Source organism: Pseudomassariella vexata (genome assembly GCF_002105095.1).
Source record: "Pseudomassariella vexata strain CBS 129021 chromosome Unknown BCR38scaffold_1, whole genome shotgun sequence".
NCBI classification, from domain to species: domain Eukaryota; kingdom Fungi; phylum Ascomycota; class Sordariomycetes; order Amphisphaeriales; family Pseudomassariaceae; genus Pseudomassariella; species Pseudomassariella vexata.
In genome coordinates, this window is record NW_024467956.1 from 2,464,920 (window position 1) to 2,481,737 (window position 16,818).

The 16,818-nt window shown below is 50.6% G+C and overlaps 8 protein-coding genes across 8 annotated transcripts; 3 read left to right on the forward strand and 5 right to left on the reverse strand.

Annotated features, from left to right (window-relative positions):
* Positions 1–261: 261 nt before the first annotated feature.
* BCR38DRAFT_417402 (kinase phosphorylation protein-domain-containing protein) lies at positions 262–1,420 on the reverse strand. The gene has a single exon (XM_040859155.1). The coding sequence runs from the start codon at positions 1,277–1,279 to the stop codon at positions 473–475; it is 807 nt and encodes a 268-aa protein (XP_040721158.1). The 5' UTR covers positions 1,280–1,420; the 3' UTR covers positions 262–472.
* Positions 1,421–1,819: 399 nt separating this feature from the next.
* Positions 1,820–2,861, forward strand: BCR38DRAFT_331160 (MED6 mediator sub complex component-domain-containing protein; the record flags this gene model as incomplete). The annotated part of the gene is made up of 2 exons (XM_040855034.1): positions 1,820–2,248; positions 2,310–2,861. The coding sequence occupies 2 exons, from the start codon at positions 1,820–1,822 to the stop codon at positions 2,859–2,861; spliced, it is 981 nt and encodes a 326-aa protein (XP_040721159.1).
* A 61-nt stretch (positions 2,862–2,922) lies between these two features.
* BCR38DRAFT_13079 (uncharacterized protein) lies at positions 2,923–3,503 on the reverse strand. Its single transcript, XM_040853554.1, has one exon. The coding sequence runs from the start codon at positions 3,304–3,306 to the stop codon at positions 2,983–2,985; it is 324 nt and encodes a 107-aa protein (XP_040721160.1). The 5' UTR covers positions 3,307–3,503; the 3' UTR covers positions 2,923–2,982.
* A 561-nt stretch (positions 3,504–4,064) lies between these two features.
* On the reverse strand, positions 4,065–8,157 carry BCR38DRAFT_417405 (P-loop containing nucleoside triphosphate hydrolase protein). The gene has a single exon (XM_040859156.1). The coding sequence runs from the start codon at positions 7,925–7,927 to the stop codon at positions 4,319–4,321; it is 3,609 nt and encodes a 1,202-aa protein (XP_040721161.1). The 5' UTR covers positions 7,928–8,157; the 3' UTR covers positions 4,065–4,318.
* Positions 8,158–8,552: 395 nt separating this feature from the next.
* Positions 8,553–9,041, forward strand: BCR38DRAFT_329480 (uncharacterized protein; the record flags this gene model as incomplete). The annotated part of the gene is made up of 2 exons (XM_040854887.1): positions 8,553–8,705; positions 8,757–9,041. 2 exons carry the CDS (start codon positions 8,553–8,555, stop codon positions 9,039–9,041), a joined length of 438 nt encoding a protein of 145 aa, XP_040721162.1.
* Positions 9,042–9,413: 372 nt separating this feature from the next.
* BCR38DRAFT_417410 (uncharacterized protein) lies at positions 9,414–10,989 on the reverse strand. Its single transcript, XM_040859157.1, has 4 exons — positions 10,066–10,989; positions 9,876–10,014; positions 9,728–9,817; positions 9,414–9,678 (listed from the first exon to the last, which is right to left on the reverse strand). Exons 1-4 carry the CDS (start codon positions 10,867–10,869, stop codon positions 9,581–9,583), a joined length of 1,131 nt encoding a protein of 376 aa, XP_040721163.1. The 5' UTR covers positions 10,870–10,989; the 3' UTR covers positions 9,414–9,580.
* Positions 10,990–12,106: 1,117 nt separating this feature from the next.
* Positions 12,107–13,285, forward strand: BCR38DRAFT_480076 (uncharacterized protein; the record flags this gene model as incomplete). Its single annotated transcript, XM_040863234.1, has 4 exons — positions 12,107–12,303; positions 12,355–12,617; positions 12,668–12,856; positions 12,927–13,285. The coding sequence occupies 4 exons, from the start codon at positions 12,107–12,109 to the stop codon at positions 13,283–13,285; spliced, it is 1,008 nt and encodes a 335-aa protein (XP_040721164.1).
* Positions 13,286–14,360: 1,075 nt separating this feature from the next.
* On the reverse strand, positions 14,361–16,217 carry BCR38DRAFT_480077 (calcineurin A CNA1; the record flags this gene model as incomplete). Its single annotated transcript, XM_040863235.1, has 3 exons — positions 14,361–14,376; positions 14,429–15,932; positions 16,046–16,217. The coding sequence occupies 3 exons, from the start codon at positions 16,215–16,217 to the stop codon at positions 14,361–14,363; spliced, it is 1,692 nt and encodes a 563-aa protein (XP_040721165.1).
* Between the last annotated feature and the right edge of the window lie 601 nt (positions 16,218–16,818).

Below are 16,818 nucleotides of genomic sequence, written 5' to 3' on the forward strand. Positions count from 1 at the left end.
ACAAAAAAGACAAATACAAGCTATAAGCTGATACCTTATGGGATCTATCTACTACTATTCGCTCCCATGTAAAGCTGCCTTGGATAGTATTGCTTGACTCCATGCGCGCATATCAATAACGTGAGCAGTTTGATAACCTTTAGAATAGAATTTACTTTCAATAGTTGTCGTTCTACGTCGTCTTCCATGTACGTTTGTTGGCACTCAAGCGAACAATGCATTTCATGTGACCTTGAGTATAACCGTGGAGATATCTCAAGCCTTAGATGTCCATAATCTTTACGCAGTACTACACCTTGTTCAACTGACTGTATCCCATGTTACTTGACACTAAAGTAGTCTTTGTAGTGCCGCCATTGCATTCACAGGAAGCGGAGTAGATGGAGCGTCATGGTTGATGATGGGGAAAGGTCTGGTATGGAGGCTTGGTGAGCACGACCTGCAATCTGGGCTTTCGCTTGACTATCTTTAATCACTGGACTCCTCCGCCACGACTCCGTCTAGGGCTACGACTTCGCTCCCGCCTGTGACTTGGTCTGTGCCTGTCCTCATCCCCGTCTGGACTATAACCCCTCCGCCGTTTATCCCCACGAGGTTCGTCTCTCGACCTACGATTCTCGTAGTCATCCCTTGCCCTTGGTGATCTAGCATAATCCCTATGGCGATCCAGGCTGAGGTCTCTGGGTGATGGCCTGTGATGGCGGGTGTCACCCCTAGTTCTACGACTATCATGGCCGTCTCGCTTTCCCAGTGATCGGTCACGTCGTCTATCGCGACTACGACTTCTACTCCTTTGTCTACTCCTATGTCTCCTCCGGTGGCGGCCTTCCGACTCTCCAAGCCGCCTACGTCTTCGACTTTCAGCCTTCTCATCTGGGACTTTGTCTACGACAGAACCACTGTCTTCTTCATTCTTGACCTCCTCGGGCCCAACGCGTCCTTTTCCGACTTCTACCGCATTCGCACCCGACTGATTTCGTGTTGGAACAGGCAGCCCCAGAGCACGCGCAATTGCGTCTTCCTCGGCCTCTTTGATTCTCTTGATTTCCTCGCGTCGCTCCCTTGCTGCTCTTTCCTCCTCGGTTTCATTTGGATCTTGGCCTGTCGCATCGGATTTGGCGTACCAGGTAAGATCTCGGCCTTTCTGCCATCGGCCAACGGGCGCCTTCAGACTGTGGCCGAGATAATTTTCGCGATGCTGGGAGCCGGCGACGTCGTCCCAGCTGAAGTTGACGCCACCGCGGGAGCCCGATTTGCGAATTGAGGAAACGAGATCCATGATGCCGCGCTGTCTCGAAGGTGCTCGGAGAGGTGAGATGAGTTACAAATAGGATGTTGATGCGATGGGTAACTTGTGCGCCGTTAGGTACTTCCGGAGTCGTCCACAATTATCTTCAAGTACCAGAGTGATGAAATTGATTAGTCCCGGGACCTACCAGTCAGCCTTTCAATCTCTCCAATGGGCGACTTTCCCGCCAATCTGCACCCCAGTACCTTGTCATGCCCCCCTACTACGTAGTAATGCAGTGGTCCACTTAAAATGGGCAAGGTCCAAACCCCACTTGCCCACTTCCCTTTCTCCAAATTCTAGACTTGCAACTGCTGCAACATTCGCTACCTCTCACGTACTTATTTCCTTATAAGTATTCCCTACGCCAGTTTCCAAGCTCTCAGCTTCATTCGCCTTTGAGAATAGCATTGCCCAATTCCGTATTACTTACCGCAAAATCACGCAGTCGACAGGTAACAAGCGGAGATATACCTTAGGCATCAATCGACACTGGCAATCATCCAGATAATAAACGTACACAATCCCCATATGGCCGGCGCACCTCCCCCCTTAGACGAGACCCAATGGCGCGATCCACACACGGCCGCCAGCATGCAGGGAATACACTCTAACAGCGTGCTTCACTACTTTGCTGCGTCTCCTTTCTCCGACCCGACTTCGAACAACGCCGTCATCATCACCCAGAGCCAGTGGAATAGGGACATGCACCAGTACCTGGTGACACGAGACGCCTTCGAGGGTCGGCTGAAGACCATGTCAGGTCTCGAATATATCGTAGCCCAGGAGCCATCAGTCATGGGTCCAGGCGCGGGCACCGGCGTCTGGGTCATCCGTAAGCAGACGCGCCGGAAGAGGGCCAACGAGGAAGACGAAATCACTGTGCATTCCAGCTACTTTGTTGTGGGAGACAATATCTACATGGCACCGACTCTTGCTGACATAATGAGCTACCGGATGGTAAGACTAGACCACCCCGATGGATGTTCGTTCGGTTCTATGTATTAATGGACGGGGACAGGCAACAGTGGAATCGAAACTGAGGAAATGCTTCCCGGTTGCGTCTGAAGTCAGTACATGGTCTCCTGCTGCTGGCCATGCATACACAATTCCGACAACATCCAGCAATCCCCGCGAGCGCACCTCGACGTCCAAGGAAGCAACTCCCATGCCAGATGGCGAGAGCCACACCAGCAAAGCTGCAGGCGTCTCGGAGTCCAAGAAGCCCGGCCAGTCAACCATGCTTGATGCGCGCTTGGCTGAGCAGTCCTTCACAATCCACATGCAATACGGCAGCGAATACATGGATGAGAACCCCATAACCGGAAAGCCGGGCGAGTTTCATCTCTCTTCAACAGGAAGAAAAGACCGAATGGTACAGGCTCCCGGCAACATGCCAAGTCTTACCACCTCATTCAAGAGCCCCACGGTACCGGATCTGGGTGGCAAGAGGGACGTTACCGGCAAGGGAGACAAGACACCCAAGACGCCAACAAGTGGACCGGGGTCTAAGCCGAAGCGCAAGAAGAGCAAGGCTGGGACCACACCTGGTACAACACCGACTGCTTCGTAGAAAAAAGAGAAGGCAGTCGAGCCAGAACCCAGACACAGGCTCGAGAACGATGGTCCAGTTCAACCCAGAAGAACCTCATCCAGAGTAAGAATCAGTCAACTATGGCTGTCGGTGAAGAATATCAAGATAACCATAAAGTGAACAGCACGATTACACGAAGTATATATTGTAACACCTTTAAAGTGCAAGACCAGCTTTTCCGCAGAAAGAGGAGAAGATAAAAGAACATAGTAAGGTGAGTGAAAACTGTACGCCAAGGAACGTAAATATATGGCGGAAAAGTGCGCAGAACAAGCTGTTGAGCTGTGGCGGTGGCAAGGAGGACGAAGCTGATGACATTGTGAAAGCCGCGGTGGTAAGAAAGACGCGTTATCCATTGGCTGGCGGTATTGCTGTTTTGACAAGTCGAGGCAGTGAGGACACTGGAAGCCAGCGCTCGAATCATCACAGCAAGATCACTAGAAACCAGTCACTGAGTGACGACGGCGAGGCAGGGAAGTCTGGCAAGAAGAGGATTACGGTCGTCTTTACGAATTATTACTATCCACTTGGAAGACACCCATTGGCAAAGTCGTCGATGTGGCAGGCACAGAAAGCAGTAAAAAGCACGACGCAAAGACACGTCCAAGTAGGGACGAGCAAAATATACCCAAGATCAAGGCCAGGCTCACCAGCAATCCGCACAAACATCCCAGTGCCGGATCATCGCCTTTGAGAAAAGTGGAGAACCTACGCTACTCGGACTCAGATTCGGACCCTGGATAGGAGACTGCAAACATATTCACTTACATGGCGTTTTCGGTTTTTTGGGGGAAAGGTCCTAATACCCCTTTGCAGATATGTACTGGTATTTGACTACAGATAGCATGGAATCAAGACAGTTTCATGCTCAGTTCAGAGTAAGCAAGCTCAACCAAATGGGTCAAGCTGAGTGCAATTTGAGGGCCGCCTGTGCTCACGTATGCCCTTACGGTGGCGCATATCTTGATATCTAGGCGATAATGCTACTAGCAAACTCCCAAGCATAATGACCAACACGGTGGTATGAGCCATACCAAGCAAGGACTTGGCCGATTTGCAAGTGCATGCCACAATTGTACGTTTACGCCAGAACTCTTGAAAATAGTTCTTCGGCACATACTTAAACCAAGTATGGGAAAATGAATCGAACTAGAGCTATCCTGGTTAAACTTTATGTTCTACGTATATTTGGCTGTCAAAAACTCAGCATCCTGTCTATAAAGGCTCTTCTTGATTCAACATATTGAGAGCAAACGCGCCGTTGTGTAGAAAATGATGGAACTGTAATGAAAAGCGGGATATATACTATGCTCCGAAAGAAGTATGTATCCTCTGACTTCATATTTTAAGATAAAGGATCATAAGCTGAAAGGTAAATAGCCGACCAAAATAGATCAGGCTTGGACCATCTATTTACGCCTGTATAGATATCTATCTTACTCCACTACCCAGCCTTTCCCTGGTACCTTCTTCTGCTTAATCTTCGTGACAGCCAGCGGCCAACCCTGACCACCGGTACCTTCAGCCCTCAGATACGGCACAACCCAGCACTCTCTGACCAAGGGGTCGTTTGTCTGGATCTCCTTGATGGGCTTTCCGTAACTAATCAGAGGGGTCCCCTTGGCGAGGGCCGCAAGTTGCGCTGCACTGACGTCGGTGAGAGCAATCATGCGTGTCTTTGGTCTCTTCACGGCATCCACTGCTGCTGCTGCACGCTGCAGATGCGAGTATACGATGTACTGAGGACACTCTTGAGGGCTGAAGTGCGCGAGTGATGACGACGGGTGGATGTAGACGGTTTTATCGATATCCTCCGGACCGAATGTGTCGATGGGGTGGAGAGGGACGTATGGCACGTCGATGGCGCGGTGCGGCTTCCGATATAACTCTGGGGGGTTGGGGGCAAGATCACCCCGTATTGCCACTTGATCAATGAAGCCTGCTGCGACCATCTGTTTCAGAGCAGTGACTTGCTTGACACTTGGTCGGTCGAGCTTCTCCTGGAAGGTAATAGCCCGGAATTTCGGAATATCTTTCTGCAACAGACTCGTTATCTGTCGACGTAGCTTTTGCGACTCTACGAGAGCTTTATAACGGACCAAGTGATTCTCGCACCATTGCTCGGTGGGATCGTGGGCAAACTCGCCCACGACTTGGAGTAGCTTCAGAGCGTCGGACGCATCGTCCAGTGAGCGGAAGTTTCGGTGCACTTCATTGTACTTTTGCCGAGCCCGCGTCCGTTGGGTCTCTGCAATGACATCTTCGTTGGTGCGGAAGCTATTCTCATTATCCGAGAGAACTGGGATTACTTGGCTTTCAGGAAGAAAAATTTCAGCCACTGATAGTGCGGCTACCAGTGCGATGGTATAAGGCAGGCAGTCGTGCAGGTGCCCAATAAGGAGAATACGAGCGAACCGAGGTGGCAGAGGGAATCGAGCCATTGTTGACCCAAATTCCGTAGCCTGTCCTTTTGGAGTGATCGCTGAGAGATACTTCAACAGCCTCTCTGCTTTAGCGATGCTTTTTCTCTCCGGGGGAGTAGGGAAGGGGAAATTGACGACGTGTTGAAGCCTCATGGCTTTGAGTTGCAAGACAACGCCTTCAATCGGCATTCTCAAGAGCTCTGGATCTGTGAAATCTGCAAAGTCTCTCTCATACACAGCTGAAGAGTATAGCCGGTAGCAATGACCTGAGCCCGTTCGACCAGCACGCCCAGACCGTTGGCTTGCACTCGCCTTGCTGATCCAACCGATTTCGTAGCTTTGAACGCCGCTTTCTTTATCATATCGGCGTTCTTTTGCTCTGCCACAATCAAAAACGTAGCGGATGCCCGGGATGGTCAAGCTCGTTTCAGCAATATTGGTCGCAAGTATGATATGCCGGGAACCTTCCGGTGGTGGTTCAAACACTCGCATTTGCTCTTTCGTAGGTAGCAGTGAGTAGAGGGGCAGAACGTGCATCCTAAGGGGCCCAGTTCCAGCCTCCTCTTCTGGAATCTCGAATTCTGCATCCTCATCCTCTTCATCGTCTCCTTCCTCGCTAACGAGATGAATTTCATCATAGTCGTCATGTGTAGACTCATTTGTCTCGCCGAAATCGATATCTTCCACCTCGAGAGGAGCATCGCTGGCAGATATGCGAGCCTTTGGATAAGTTGCAACGTTCAAACTCCCGGATGCCAACCTTAACTTCTGGCTCAGCCGCGATATGTCGTCGTAACTAGTCAAGAAGACAAGAAAGTCGCCAGGAGGGAGCTTCTTGTGTCCTCTTGTTATTTTATTGAACATCTCTTCCACATAGTCATGGCCTGTCTGCCGCGCAAAATGTACAGTCACAGGAAATTGTCTTCCTTCGATATCCAACACTGGAGGCGGCGTGGGGAAAAGAGTCGGGTTCTTTGTGAGATCGTCGATTCTCAATGTTGCTGACATGATAATGAGCTTCAGCGGTTTCATATTTGAGTCTTCTTCCGCCATCTCCTGACGCAGCTTGACAACTCTGCTGAGCATTCCAATAAGGACATCAGTATTGACGCTTCTCTCGTGAGCTTCATCAATGATGACAGAGGAGTATTTGCGCAGGGTTATGTCGGTTGACACCTCTCGTAGCAGCACACCGTCTGTCATAAATTTGATTGACGTCTTTGCATCAGCCGTACCCTCGAAACGGATCTGATACGCGACAGCGTGAGAATGATCGCCCAGTTCTTGTCCCACTCGCTTAGACATGCTGACGGCGGCAACTTTCCTCGGCTGAGTGACCCCTATCAATCCGGGCGTTGGAGAATTGGGTGAGCCGTAACCGGCCTCGAATAGGAATTGTGGCACCTGTGTGGTTTTACCGGATCCAGTGGCACCGCAGATGACAACAATGTTATTGTTGTGAATGGCCTCCATGATCTTCTGCTCTTCAGCGACAATGGGCAACTTGAGCCGTGCCTCTTCGATTTCAGGAGTCCTTGTCACTGAGACACTGAAGGCTTTCCTCCCCGTGTCTGCAGTTGGCTGCAACTCCTGTGGCAGTGGATCCTGCTCCGCTGGACGAGGCTGGAAGTTTTCTGGCTTGGGTATGTCGAGAACGGCTGCCGTCGAATCTATTGGTTGGTATCCAAGAGCCTCATTCCGTTGTTGATGTGCCCAAGCTTTGAACGCAGAAGACCTTTCTTTAGTGGATTCTCCAGGCTCTTCATCACTGCCATCCTCGGAAATGTCATCTTCGTCGGATTCTTCCTCAGATCCTTCGACTGGTGGCCCTTCCACTTCCGATCCGCTGTCGGACCCGCCATTAGACTTCGTTGGTTCCTCCTCATTTGAGCTGAAGCCACCCCATTCCTCCTCGTCAGAAGTCGCATCTGACTCCTGCTGAGCGAATGTAGGCGCAGATGTTGAAAACTTGGATTTCACCCCACCACGCTTTTGTCGCTTTTGGATAATAGGGCGGCCCTCATCATCCAACTCCAATGGGCGTTTAAGTCCGGAGCCAGCTGCCAATTCGCCGTTAGCCGTTGCAGCCTTTGGAGCAGCTGAGGAAGGAACTTTCGTGGGTTCCACTCTAGTAGCTTCATTTTGAGTTGTCCTAGGTTTGATCGCCTGGTCTGACTCGCTCTCGATATCCGAGCCACTCTGCCGCTCTTCAAACAACTCATCGTCGTGGCGCACACCGGCCTCGTGCTCCCGCAGAGCTCTCTGCAGCAACTGACGTTTCGTCTCCTTTCCCTGGCCAAGTCTGCGAGTGCTCGAAAACAAGCTGGTGTCAATTTTGTTGTTGGATAACTGAGCTAGCAATACTCGAGAATCGTCCTTTTTGAGTTTGTTCTCGATGTATTTCTCAAGTCGTTTGGCCTTTTTCCCGCTGACCTTGACGCCTTGGCCTTTCAATTCATCCCGGAACTGCGCCTTCCTCGCCTCGAGTTCCTTCTTGGATTCAGGAACAATCTCTGCGGCATTGCTGTCGGCTTGAGCTTCATCTCGATTGTCCTTACCAGCCTCTTTTTGCCGTGCGAGGACTTTATGTTTTCTCTGTCGAGGCACAAATTTCTTCACCATGTTTGAGTTAAGGTGATAATGGAACGCCTCTCAGGGCCTCGAGAAAGCAATGAGACGATGGAATCAGACAGTTCAAAAAAAAGCTTTGCCCAAGTACGGATCAATCCATGTTATTGTAAAACAGTGTAAAAGAGAAACAGCTGCCAGATGAAGTGGTCATGGAATCCGGAAATTTTACTGGTTTCCACTTGTACAGGTTGATATTGCTATGTTGATAAACCTGCCTGATGGTTGACTAGAAAGTCTCGACGGGAAATTTTGACCGCCGGGCAGAATTATTTTGGCAGTCCAAATATGGACTAGCGCGGGGTGTTGTGGCAGTGCGGATTTATAATTAGCTGGTAGCAGCTCTATTATTACGACAATTGGCCTTGGACCACCACAGCCAACCTCGGAAGACAATCAACCCACGATCCAAATCAACCTGATCAAGTTAAAAATACTTCTGCATATTCTATGAGCTGCAGATCCCATATTTTGCCGGAATTTTCCTCACACGGTATCTCCAGCATTGCAACGGGGCCGTCAGATTTCTAGACAAGCCAACCGCTTCGCAGCAACTGCAGTCGGACCCGAGTCACCTTTGTCTACGCGCTAATATCTTCAAATGTTGGAATATCCTAAAATGGACAGCTCGCAAGTCAAGGACGAGCCGTTTCCGGCGCCGTCCAAAAGGGCAATGGGAACAATTGACGGCGTCGAAACCGAAGCTACATCCATTTTCTTCTCTGACAAAATCATGGTCACACTTTCACAACACGGCCGTTTGTCGCAATGGGTAACTCTTAACCTCCTTGTTCATGACACTCAGGCTGATACTGATATGCAGATCCAAGTACCACTTTCAGCCCCTTCGCCTGCGTCCATAGAAATGGCACTGCCCAATGCTAGCCTATTGCCCATGGCTCATCTTACTCCAAAAACGCTCTTTGGTGGAGGAGGCGAAGAGCGAGAATCGTTTGGCCAGCTCAATGCGGTCCAGATTGGGAGTCTTATCGCCAGGAAGAACCCAGAGGAGCAACGGACTCTACTTGTCGGCCTTGGTCTTCTGAAGGCGAAGCTAGACCGCGAAGCATTCTTTGATCTAATTGAACTTATTCAGAAGGTTCTATGAACGACCCCAGGGAATGGATGTTTCGTAGGATTTGGTTCAATACTGAGCACTTCCTGGGTATTACCTATTGTCGACATGAAAGCGTTGACTGTCAAGGGAGGGACTATCTCTCCAAGTCGCTATACCAGCTGTCGTGGAGTCACCGTAAAGCAGTCTGACTCTCATGTGGTCATTGCAGCCATGCAGATGGCCTGCTCAGGAGACCAGAATGTTATGGGAGACTGCAGTCATCAACGTTGCTTCAGCCCTTCGAATTAAACGGGTTCACCCGTAATACTGGTACACAAAGTAGGCTGTGGAGCAGTCATACAACATCGAAGAACGCACTGGATTATGGCCCGAGTTCTCTAAAACTAGCGACATAGCAGAACCCCCCCCCCCCCCCCCCCCCCGGGGCAGTGCTCCAAATAGCCTTCAAGGCCAACACGGAACGATCTCAATCGTACATATATAAAGACAGGGCTCCCTCGGAAACTCAAGGCTCGCTCCAGTCGTCATACGACGTATGGGCAGACGTGACTGCATTTCTCTTACCAAACTTAACCTGCCACCACTACTGCACTCGGGGCAAGTGAGGTTGCTGTGGCGTGCTTCTTCTCAAATTCCTTCCTCTCCAACTCGAACCGCATTTGACACCCTGTATCTCGCATGAGCATGGCTAAATGAGGGGGATTCTGACTACTTACAATCACCGCAAGATATCGGACCATACTTCGCGGGGTTGGTCTCCGTGACGCAAGACGGAACTACACTTTCAACGCAGTTAAAGTTGAGGCCTATTTAGGCATTAACATATAACTTCGACTTAAGAGATAGGCTCCATGGTCTCCATACCAAAGAAGAAGGGCATCGACACGCGCTCAAGCTTCGACTCGTTTGCAACCCTGTGGACGGTTGACTTGTAGATATCATTACAGAGACGCATCATGTAATCGCCAATGTTGACAACAATTGTCCCCTCAATTGGGGGCGCCTGCGGGTATTCAATTAGGACAACGATCAATTGGAATTTCTAGTCACTCACCTTAATCCATTGTCCTTCCTTGGTGAGAACTTGTAAGCCGCCGATATTGTCTTGCCACAGAAGGGTAAAAAGCTGCAAATCCGTGTGACTACCTAGGCTCACAAACTTCTTTGCTGTCTCTTCGTCCGTTCGTGGTCGGTAGTAGTTGAAGACCGAATCAGCGCCAGGGTGGGTCACTTTATCATCCCAATAATTCTCCTCCAGGCCCAGCGATAAGGCGAAACTCTTCACCAGTCTCCTGGCCAGGGTCAACATAGCTCCCCAGTACGCTATCAGGTCCTCCTTGAATTCAGGAAGATGACTTGTGCCTTCCCACACAAACTCCTCACCCCGAATCCAAGGTCTCACATCCTCTGGGATCTGAGAGATATCCATGGGATGATCTGGGTCGACCTCAGGGCGGTACCGGAAGGAGAAGGACTCCTTCACATCGACACTTTCAGTCGGCGAGATGTTTGTGCTTTTGGGTCCAATGTAGCCGTTATAGAATTTGCTGTGCTTCTTGGATGATATCAGGTCCTTCTTCTCCACCGGCTGCTTCATGAAGTTGAGCACTTGCTGTTTGCACTTGGCGATCTTCTCGGCGGGCACCCCATGGTTCTTAATGTAGAAGAAGCCCGTATTGACGGCCGCCGACCTGATTTGAGCTGCCACTTCGTTGCGTTGGGATAAATCATCTAAGAACAGTGGTGACAAGTCGATTACTGGGATTTCCTCCGGCGTACATGTGCGTGGCGGATTGGGCAGGACATCACGGTAGACTCGGCCGAGGGCCGTTCGGAGTTCCAGCTTTGTGGTTGACATCGTGAGTGTATAAGGTAAGAGGATAGCAATGGAACCAGTAAGTATACGAGTCAAGTTAATGGCATATGTTCACAGTTACTTGAAGAAACGAGAATAACATCAGTCACAAGCCAGACGGCAACTGGGGTGGGGCCGTCTTATTTGTTATCCGCGCCGCGCCGGTGCTACGTAGACCGCCCAGATAGCGGTATCCGTACCAGTCGGCGATTCGTGGGGAACCTCTTCCATCGTCCTGCCAGGCAACAAGATGCCCTTTCCACTCGCTTCAAGTTTATTACCAGGTAGTTTCCTACGATTTCCTACTAAAACCGGCGGCCGCTAAGTTCAGAAGGACAAATTCCAATGCATACTCAAGTAGCCACCCGCGCCACGAACGATCTACAGCAGCGATAGAGGGATTGACCATCGTAAGATTGGTCCTCCAAAAGTAAGATTATCGACTCATGGATCGCTTTCCACGAACTTTTGGAATTTGAAAGTCACTAATGCCATCCTGTAGTTATCGAGATCTGCCTGGAATTGACCCCGACGGTTTCCGCTGGAGGTTGTAATAAGTAAAGGTTTCGGGTATTGATTTGCCCGTCTAAGCTTCTCGACCTATTACTACACGATACCCTGGATCTCGATATGGTTGAACTGTGCAGTTGACTCACTCACCCTGTTCTCATTAAGACATGTGACGATCCGAGCCACCAGAAGTCTGAAGGTGGCTTTCACCGCAAGGTCCAGCGGAATACTCAAATGGTTGTCTCGACAATGACAAAGCTTGGGGAGAGAAGCGTCTGAACGAGTTTGGTGAATATCGTCAAGAGTAACACAAAGTACCGGTTGCGGAATGGCACCCGGTTGCCGCTACAACAAATAGATGCTATCATACAACTCAACATGAAGTTGCGGGGGAAGTTGCGGGGGATGCTAGTTTTGGCAATTTATTTTGACTGGTCAGGCTTCCGGGCAAGATGCCAAAGCAAGGAAATAAGTTGCGGGCGGGTGGCTGGTTCTTTCCAAGACCGGGAATATCGAGAATAGTGCGGCCCTGTACAGATCTCGGACACAAGTGCGGAGGATGATGCATCTTGCTAGCGTCACAACTAATGAAGCGGGGAATTGAATGGTTCGCAATTATTAGACCTTTAGTACTGACTGCGGTCCAGATGGAAAGGTTTGCATATTTCGCATCTAGGTAAAACTTTCGAGAAACAACCGCAATCGTTAGTGTATCTGTATTCAGCCGAACATGGCGCCCACTGTTGACGGCATCCCCCTGAACGAGAATGGCATTCCCACCTTTGAAGATCTTCCTCTGCGGAAATCTGACCCTCATCACTCGGCCTGGGGCTTATACGGTGATCAGGACGAATTGGGAACCCTTAATCGACTTACAAACGAGAGAGTTGCAGCAGCGGCACAATGTGAGATCAAGACCGGACAAAGGTGTGTTTCGATTTTCCCATGGTTAGGAGCATTATCACTAACGGCCGACAGAATCTCTCTAAACTGGCCTCTCAACGCACAACCACGCCGCTCTTTCTTCCAGCGGGCTGTGTTTCACCAGGACTTGTTGGCCAAACCACCAATGACGGTCAATGACGATGTCTGGACTTTCAACTCACAAGTTTCTACGCAGTGGGATGGACTCCGTCACTTTGGGTTTCAAAAGGAGAAGTTGTTCTATAATGGGGTTACAATGGAGGATATCCACGGTGTGGACGAGAAAGGGAAGAAAAGCACAGTTAATGGAATTCAAGGTCAGATAACAAACTGGTGAACTTTCTAATATAATACTAATTTGGAGCAGCATGGGCTGAACAAGGCATCGTCGGCCGAGGGGTATTAGTAGACTACCACAGCTGGAGGATCTCACAAGGCGAAGAAAAGGTCTACGACTCGTTCGACTCCGTCTCGATTCCCCTCGAAGACCTGAAAGCTTGCCTAGCAGCCCAGGGGACAGAAGTCAGATTCGGGGATATTCTGTTCATTCGTTCCGGTGAGTTACGAAGCCAAGCCCTTAAGTGTCGTTTCCTACTGCAAACTTGCGCACTGACGGTAAAATACAGGCTTTATGGCTTCCTACGCTACTAAAACTGAATTGCAGCTCTCGGCGCACCAAGACGTGATGCCGCACAAGTTCGGCGGCGTGCAGCAGAGTGAAGACATGATCAAGTGGATTTGGGATAACTTCTCAGCTGTAGCCGGAGATCAGCCCTCCTTCGAGTGCTGGCCCACGCAACAGGACTGGGCGCTGCATGAGGTCCTCCTAGCCGGTTGGGGATGTCCCATTGGCGAGCTGTTCGATCTCGAGAAGCTGGCTGAGCAGTGTAAGAAAGAGAAGAGGTGGAGCTTCTTCGTGTCAAGCGAGCCGTGTAATGTGCCCGGCGGTGTTGCCAGTCCACCTAACGTTTTAGCGATATTCTAAATAACCTGGAATATTTTCTTAAAGGATAATTTGAGATGGAAGTGGGTGATGGAGTATAAGGTGGACATAGGCCCAAGATGTGTAATGCGATATACCTAATCACAGAGACTGTGGAGGTTCATGCCCCTTGTATGCCCCTGATCTCGAACGCATTTGTTCCGTGTACGTATATCAACAATGAGCAGATGAATGGGGTCGCCTCCTACGTTAGCTAAATGGCGACCCCAGAGAATGGCGTGACGTGGTCGAGTTCCTCTGAAATCCTAGACTGCGAGAAGGAGGCGAAGGACTCGTCCAACTGTACGCGTTGGTTCCCACCAGGGCCAAGATTCTATTCCACCTAGGCCGCCAATGCAGGGTCGACCGTGCTGTAACACATTACCCATTGCCATCCAGCATGCTTGAAGTAAGAGGGGCTGACGAGGAAGGACCATGACGATCCCAAAGAGGATGTGGACTATGTTGAGCCCGTGGCAAAAAGTTAGACATATACTGTGCGGTGACCTAGAACCTAGGTAAGGGTTGTCCCGGGCGTTTGTGACTCGTGGAAATGAACATGTTTGTGGCCGGGTGCATACTCGTTAGCCTTGATATTGAGAGTGATAGCTTTTCAAGTGGTAAGATTCCCTCGGAAGTGACTCATAACCCTTTGTCACACTGATATGATTTTGGGAAGTAACGCTTTGAGCTTTTGCGGTTGAATTATGAAAATCAGGAGTCTTCATGAGTCCCGTCCCCTGACCCATCGATAACGTCCTGCCTGCTTGATTTTGTTAACAGCAGAGCCGGTAACGACTGCTGTATGTACGCTGGTCCGTCGCTCCATGATCCCGAAGGCTCTTAGTCTCCATGGCCTCATTGCCTTGAGTCCTGCCATGAACTTTTGTTTCATTAGAAATGCCCCAGCCGACCCTCCCTTCATTCTCACCTTCCAGAGAACCGGCGGGTACCTCTGTTGAGATACCATACAAATGGCCACCTACATGGCTGTGAAACCAGAATGGCAAAGATGAAACAATGTGTATCCTAGCCCTCTATCGGCGGAGCGCATAAGCTACTATACAATAGCAAAGTTTCATCGCTTGCGATCGCTGGAAACAAGTTAATATTACAGTGCGGCTTCAGCGGGTCGATACTACTCACGTGCTCAACCTTCTGCCCAGGTTATGCAACTTCTTGTCGTTATCTGCCTCCCGTGTAGCCCTCTCCAGAGCTGCTTGGTGCTGTTCATCATTTTGTCTCTGAACTTCTTCGTGTGTCGGTGGAAGGCGCTCGTTCTGCAGATCAACCTTTCTAGCGTCTTCGAAACTACTGATGGCATTCTTGATACCCTCAGCACCGAGCATGAGCGTTCCAGCTGGCAGACGCCCACCCGAAACCGTCTTGAGTTCTGTAACCTTCTCGGACTCTTCGCGGAGTACCTGGAACACGCGAGACAGTCGGCCTATGGCCAGAATCTTGTTCTTGATTGCACGTCTCTTGTACTCGATAGAATCAGGATCGGCAAGCGGTCCAGTGATAGGTGGAGAGGCAGGCCCGGGAGAAGTCGGTACCGATGTATCTTCCTTCAGCTCCTCTTCGGAGCACGTGCTCAAGATGGCAATCAGCATGTCAGTGATCTTCTCTCCGACGAATGGCAGAGACCAAGTAAATACGTCCATAAAGTTGGGAAGCCAGTAGGGGTGAGGCGTGCAGTTGAACTGTCGAATGTTCATAACGTTGTTCTCGTACTTCAACACGGCCGCTTTGTTGTTGTAGACATCGAGGTAGTTTGGGGCGGAGAAGATGGTCATGACACTGGGAAATCCCGTCGTTCTAGTCTTCCTGTACATCCTGTAGCCAGCGTCCTGTGCTTCATGTGCCCGAATGACAGAGAGTAGGTTATTCTTCTCCAAAAACGCGCAGGCAGCGGGGTATGAGAAGAAGTACGAGCAGCCGCGCACATGGTTATGCATGAAGAATTCACTAGTCTTCTCCTGGCCAAAGTCCTCCAACGGGTCAGCCCAGAGGATGTCACACATGAGGCCTTGTGTTGGCGGCTCCCGGAAACGGTCGATGGTTCTCAAATCGTCCAAGGTGTGCAGTTCAGGGCTGAGTCCGCCGTGGATGCAGAGGAACTGTTTGTTCATGACGGCCGCAAGAGGTAGGCAGCAGAAAGACTCCATACAGGCCTCATAGATGGTCTCGGAGTACTTGTGCTTGCACTCGAGCTTGAAGGTGAAGTAGTCGGTAAGATGACGGCACTCGTGGTTCCCCCGTAACAGCCAAAGCGTCTTGGGGTAGTGGATTTTGAGACACCATAAGTACAGAACGCATTCGATACTGAAATAGCCGCGGTCGACATAGTCACCGAGGAAGAGGTATCTGGTCTCCGCTGGGTCGCCACCAACTTCGAACAGCTTCATCAAGTCGTAGTACTGCCCGTGAACATCTCCACAAACTGTGATGGGCGCATCCATCTCGAGAAGGTTGGGCTCGGCGCGTAGCAGTTCGGTACCTGTCTTGATGATCCATAAGGCCTGTTCCTCGGTCAATCGACCTTCGCGGTAGAAATGCTGCTTGAGGAAGGTAATGTTGGGTTTCGTGTGGGTTTCGTCCTCGAAGAACTGCTCGTCAGTGGGCTTGAACATTGCCGGCGCTTGTACGTCTGCAAGTTGCCGAGGTCAAGGTCAGTTCTTTGTGCCTTAGAGATTTGTCGAAGAGCACTCGAGCTAGCACGCGGCTCTGAGTGGCGGCGGGGTACATAATGAAGCAACCTACCTTTGCAGACTCGCTCCGTGGTGTTGACCTGGGTGCCATCCTCCATGGTGTGAATGGTGAAATCGATCTCGGGCAGCGGCTTCTTCTCCTTGATCGCCTGGATGGCATTCTGGAGCTGGATGGTGCGCTCGTCCATAGCTCCAGCAGCGGGCTGGCCCTCGTCGGTGTCCATGGTGGATGATTTGATATGCGCCTATGGGAGCAGGCGGTGTGGTCGATGGTGTCGCAGAGATAGCAACGGCCAAAAAAGACGTCCTCAAAAAAGAGTCGCTGCTACAGAGGTCGCGAAGAAGCGGCGCGAATGTCGAGGCACAAGATCAATGGATATCGTTGCTTGAGTAGGGCTGAGAAGAGCGAGTTGGGCGACAGCAGCAAGAGCGGCACCTACACAAAAAGCACCCAGACTGGCCCCCCTCGGTCAGTCGGTCGGTACGTACTGGCACTACTCAGTACCCTTGATGTTACTAGAGAGTGATGGATGCCAAGGCTAATGCGGGATGTTTGCTGCATCAACCACTGTCTTCGTTACTTGCTTTTCGCAGCTCTGGTCGTGAATAGGACACAAAAAAGGTGGGATCGCGGTGGGTGGTCGTTCAGGACAAGAACGTCCGTCCTCTTGGGCTGGGCCAAAATACAATCAGAAGCGTGGAGCTTCAGCCGGCCACCAATGACTTTAACGGCGTTTCAAGATGCGACTACCAAGTACGGGTCCAAGAATTAAGGTGGCAACACGGAGGGAGGTCGGTAGCTGCCTAGGCCCAGACTCAATCGGA

Coding starts and splice junctions, on each gene's coding strand:
- BCR38DRAFT_417402 (XM_040859155.1), bottom strand. CDS start 1,279: ATGGATCTCGTTTCCTCAATTCGCAAATCGGGCTCCCGCGGTGGCGTC.
- BCR38DRAFT_417405 (XM_040859156.1), bottom strand. CDS start 7,927: ATGGTGAAGAAATTTGTGCCTCGACAGAGAAAACATAAAGTCCTCGCA.
- BCR38DRAFT_417410 (XM_040859157.1), bottom strand. CDS start 10,869: ATGTCAACCACAAAGCTGGAACTCCGAACGGCCCTCGGCCGAGTCTAC. Junction 10,015..10,065: donor AGGAAGGACAATGGATTAAG/GTGAGTGACTAG, acceptor GAATACCCGCAG/GCGCCCCCAATTGAGGGGAC. Junction 9,679..9,727: donor TCCGATATCTTGCGGTGATT/GTAAGTAGTCAG, acceptor TGCGAGATACAG/GGTGTCAAATGCGGTTCGAG.
- BCR38DRAFT_13079 (XM_040853554.1), bottom strand. CDS start 3,306: ATGATTCGAGCGCTGGCTTCCAGTGTCCTCACTGCCTCGACTTGTCAA.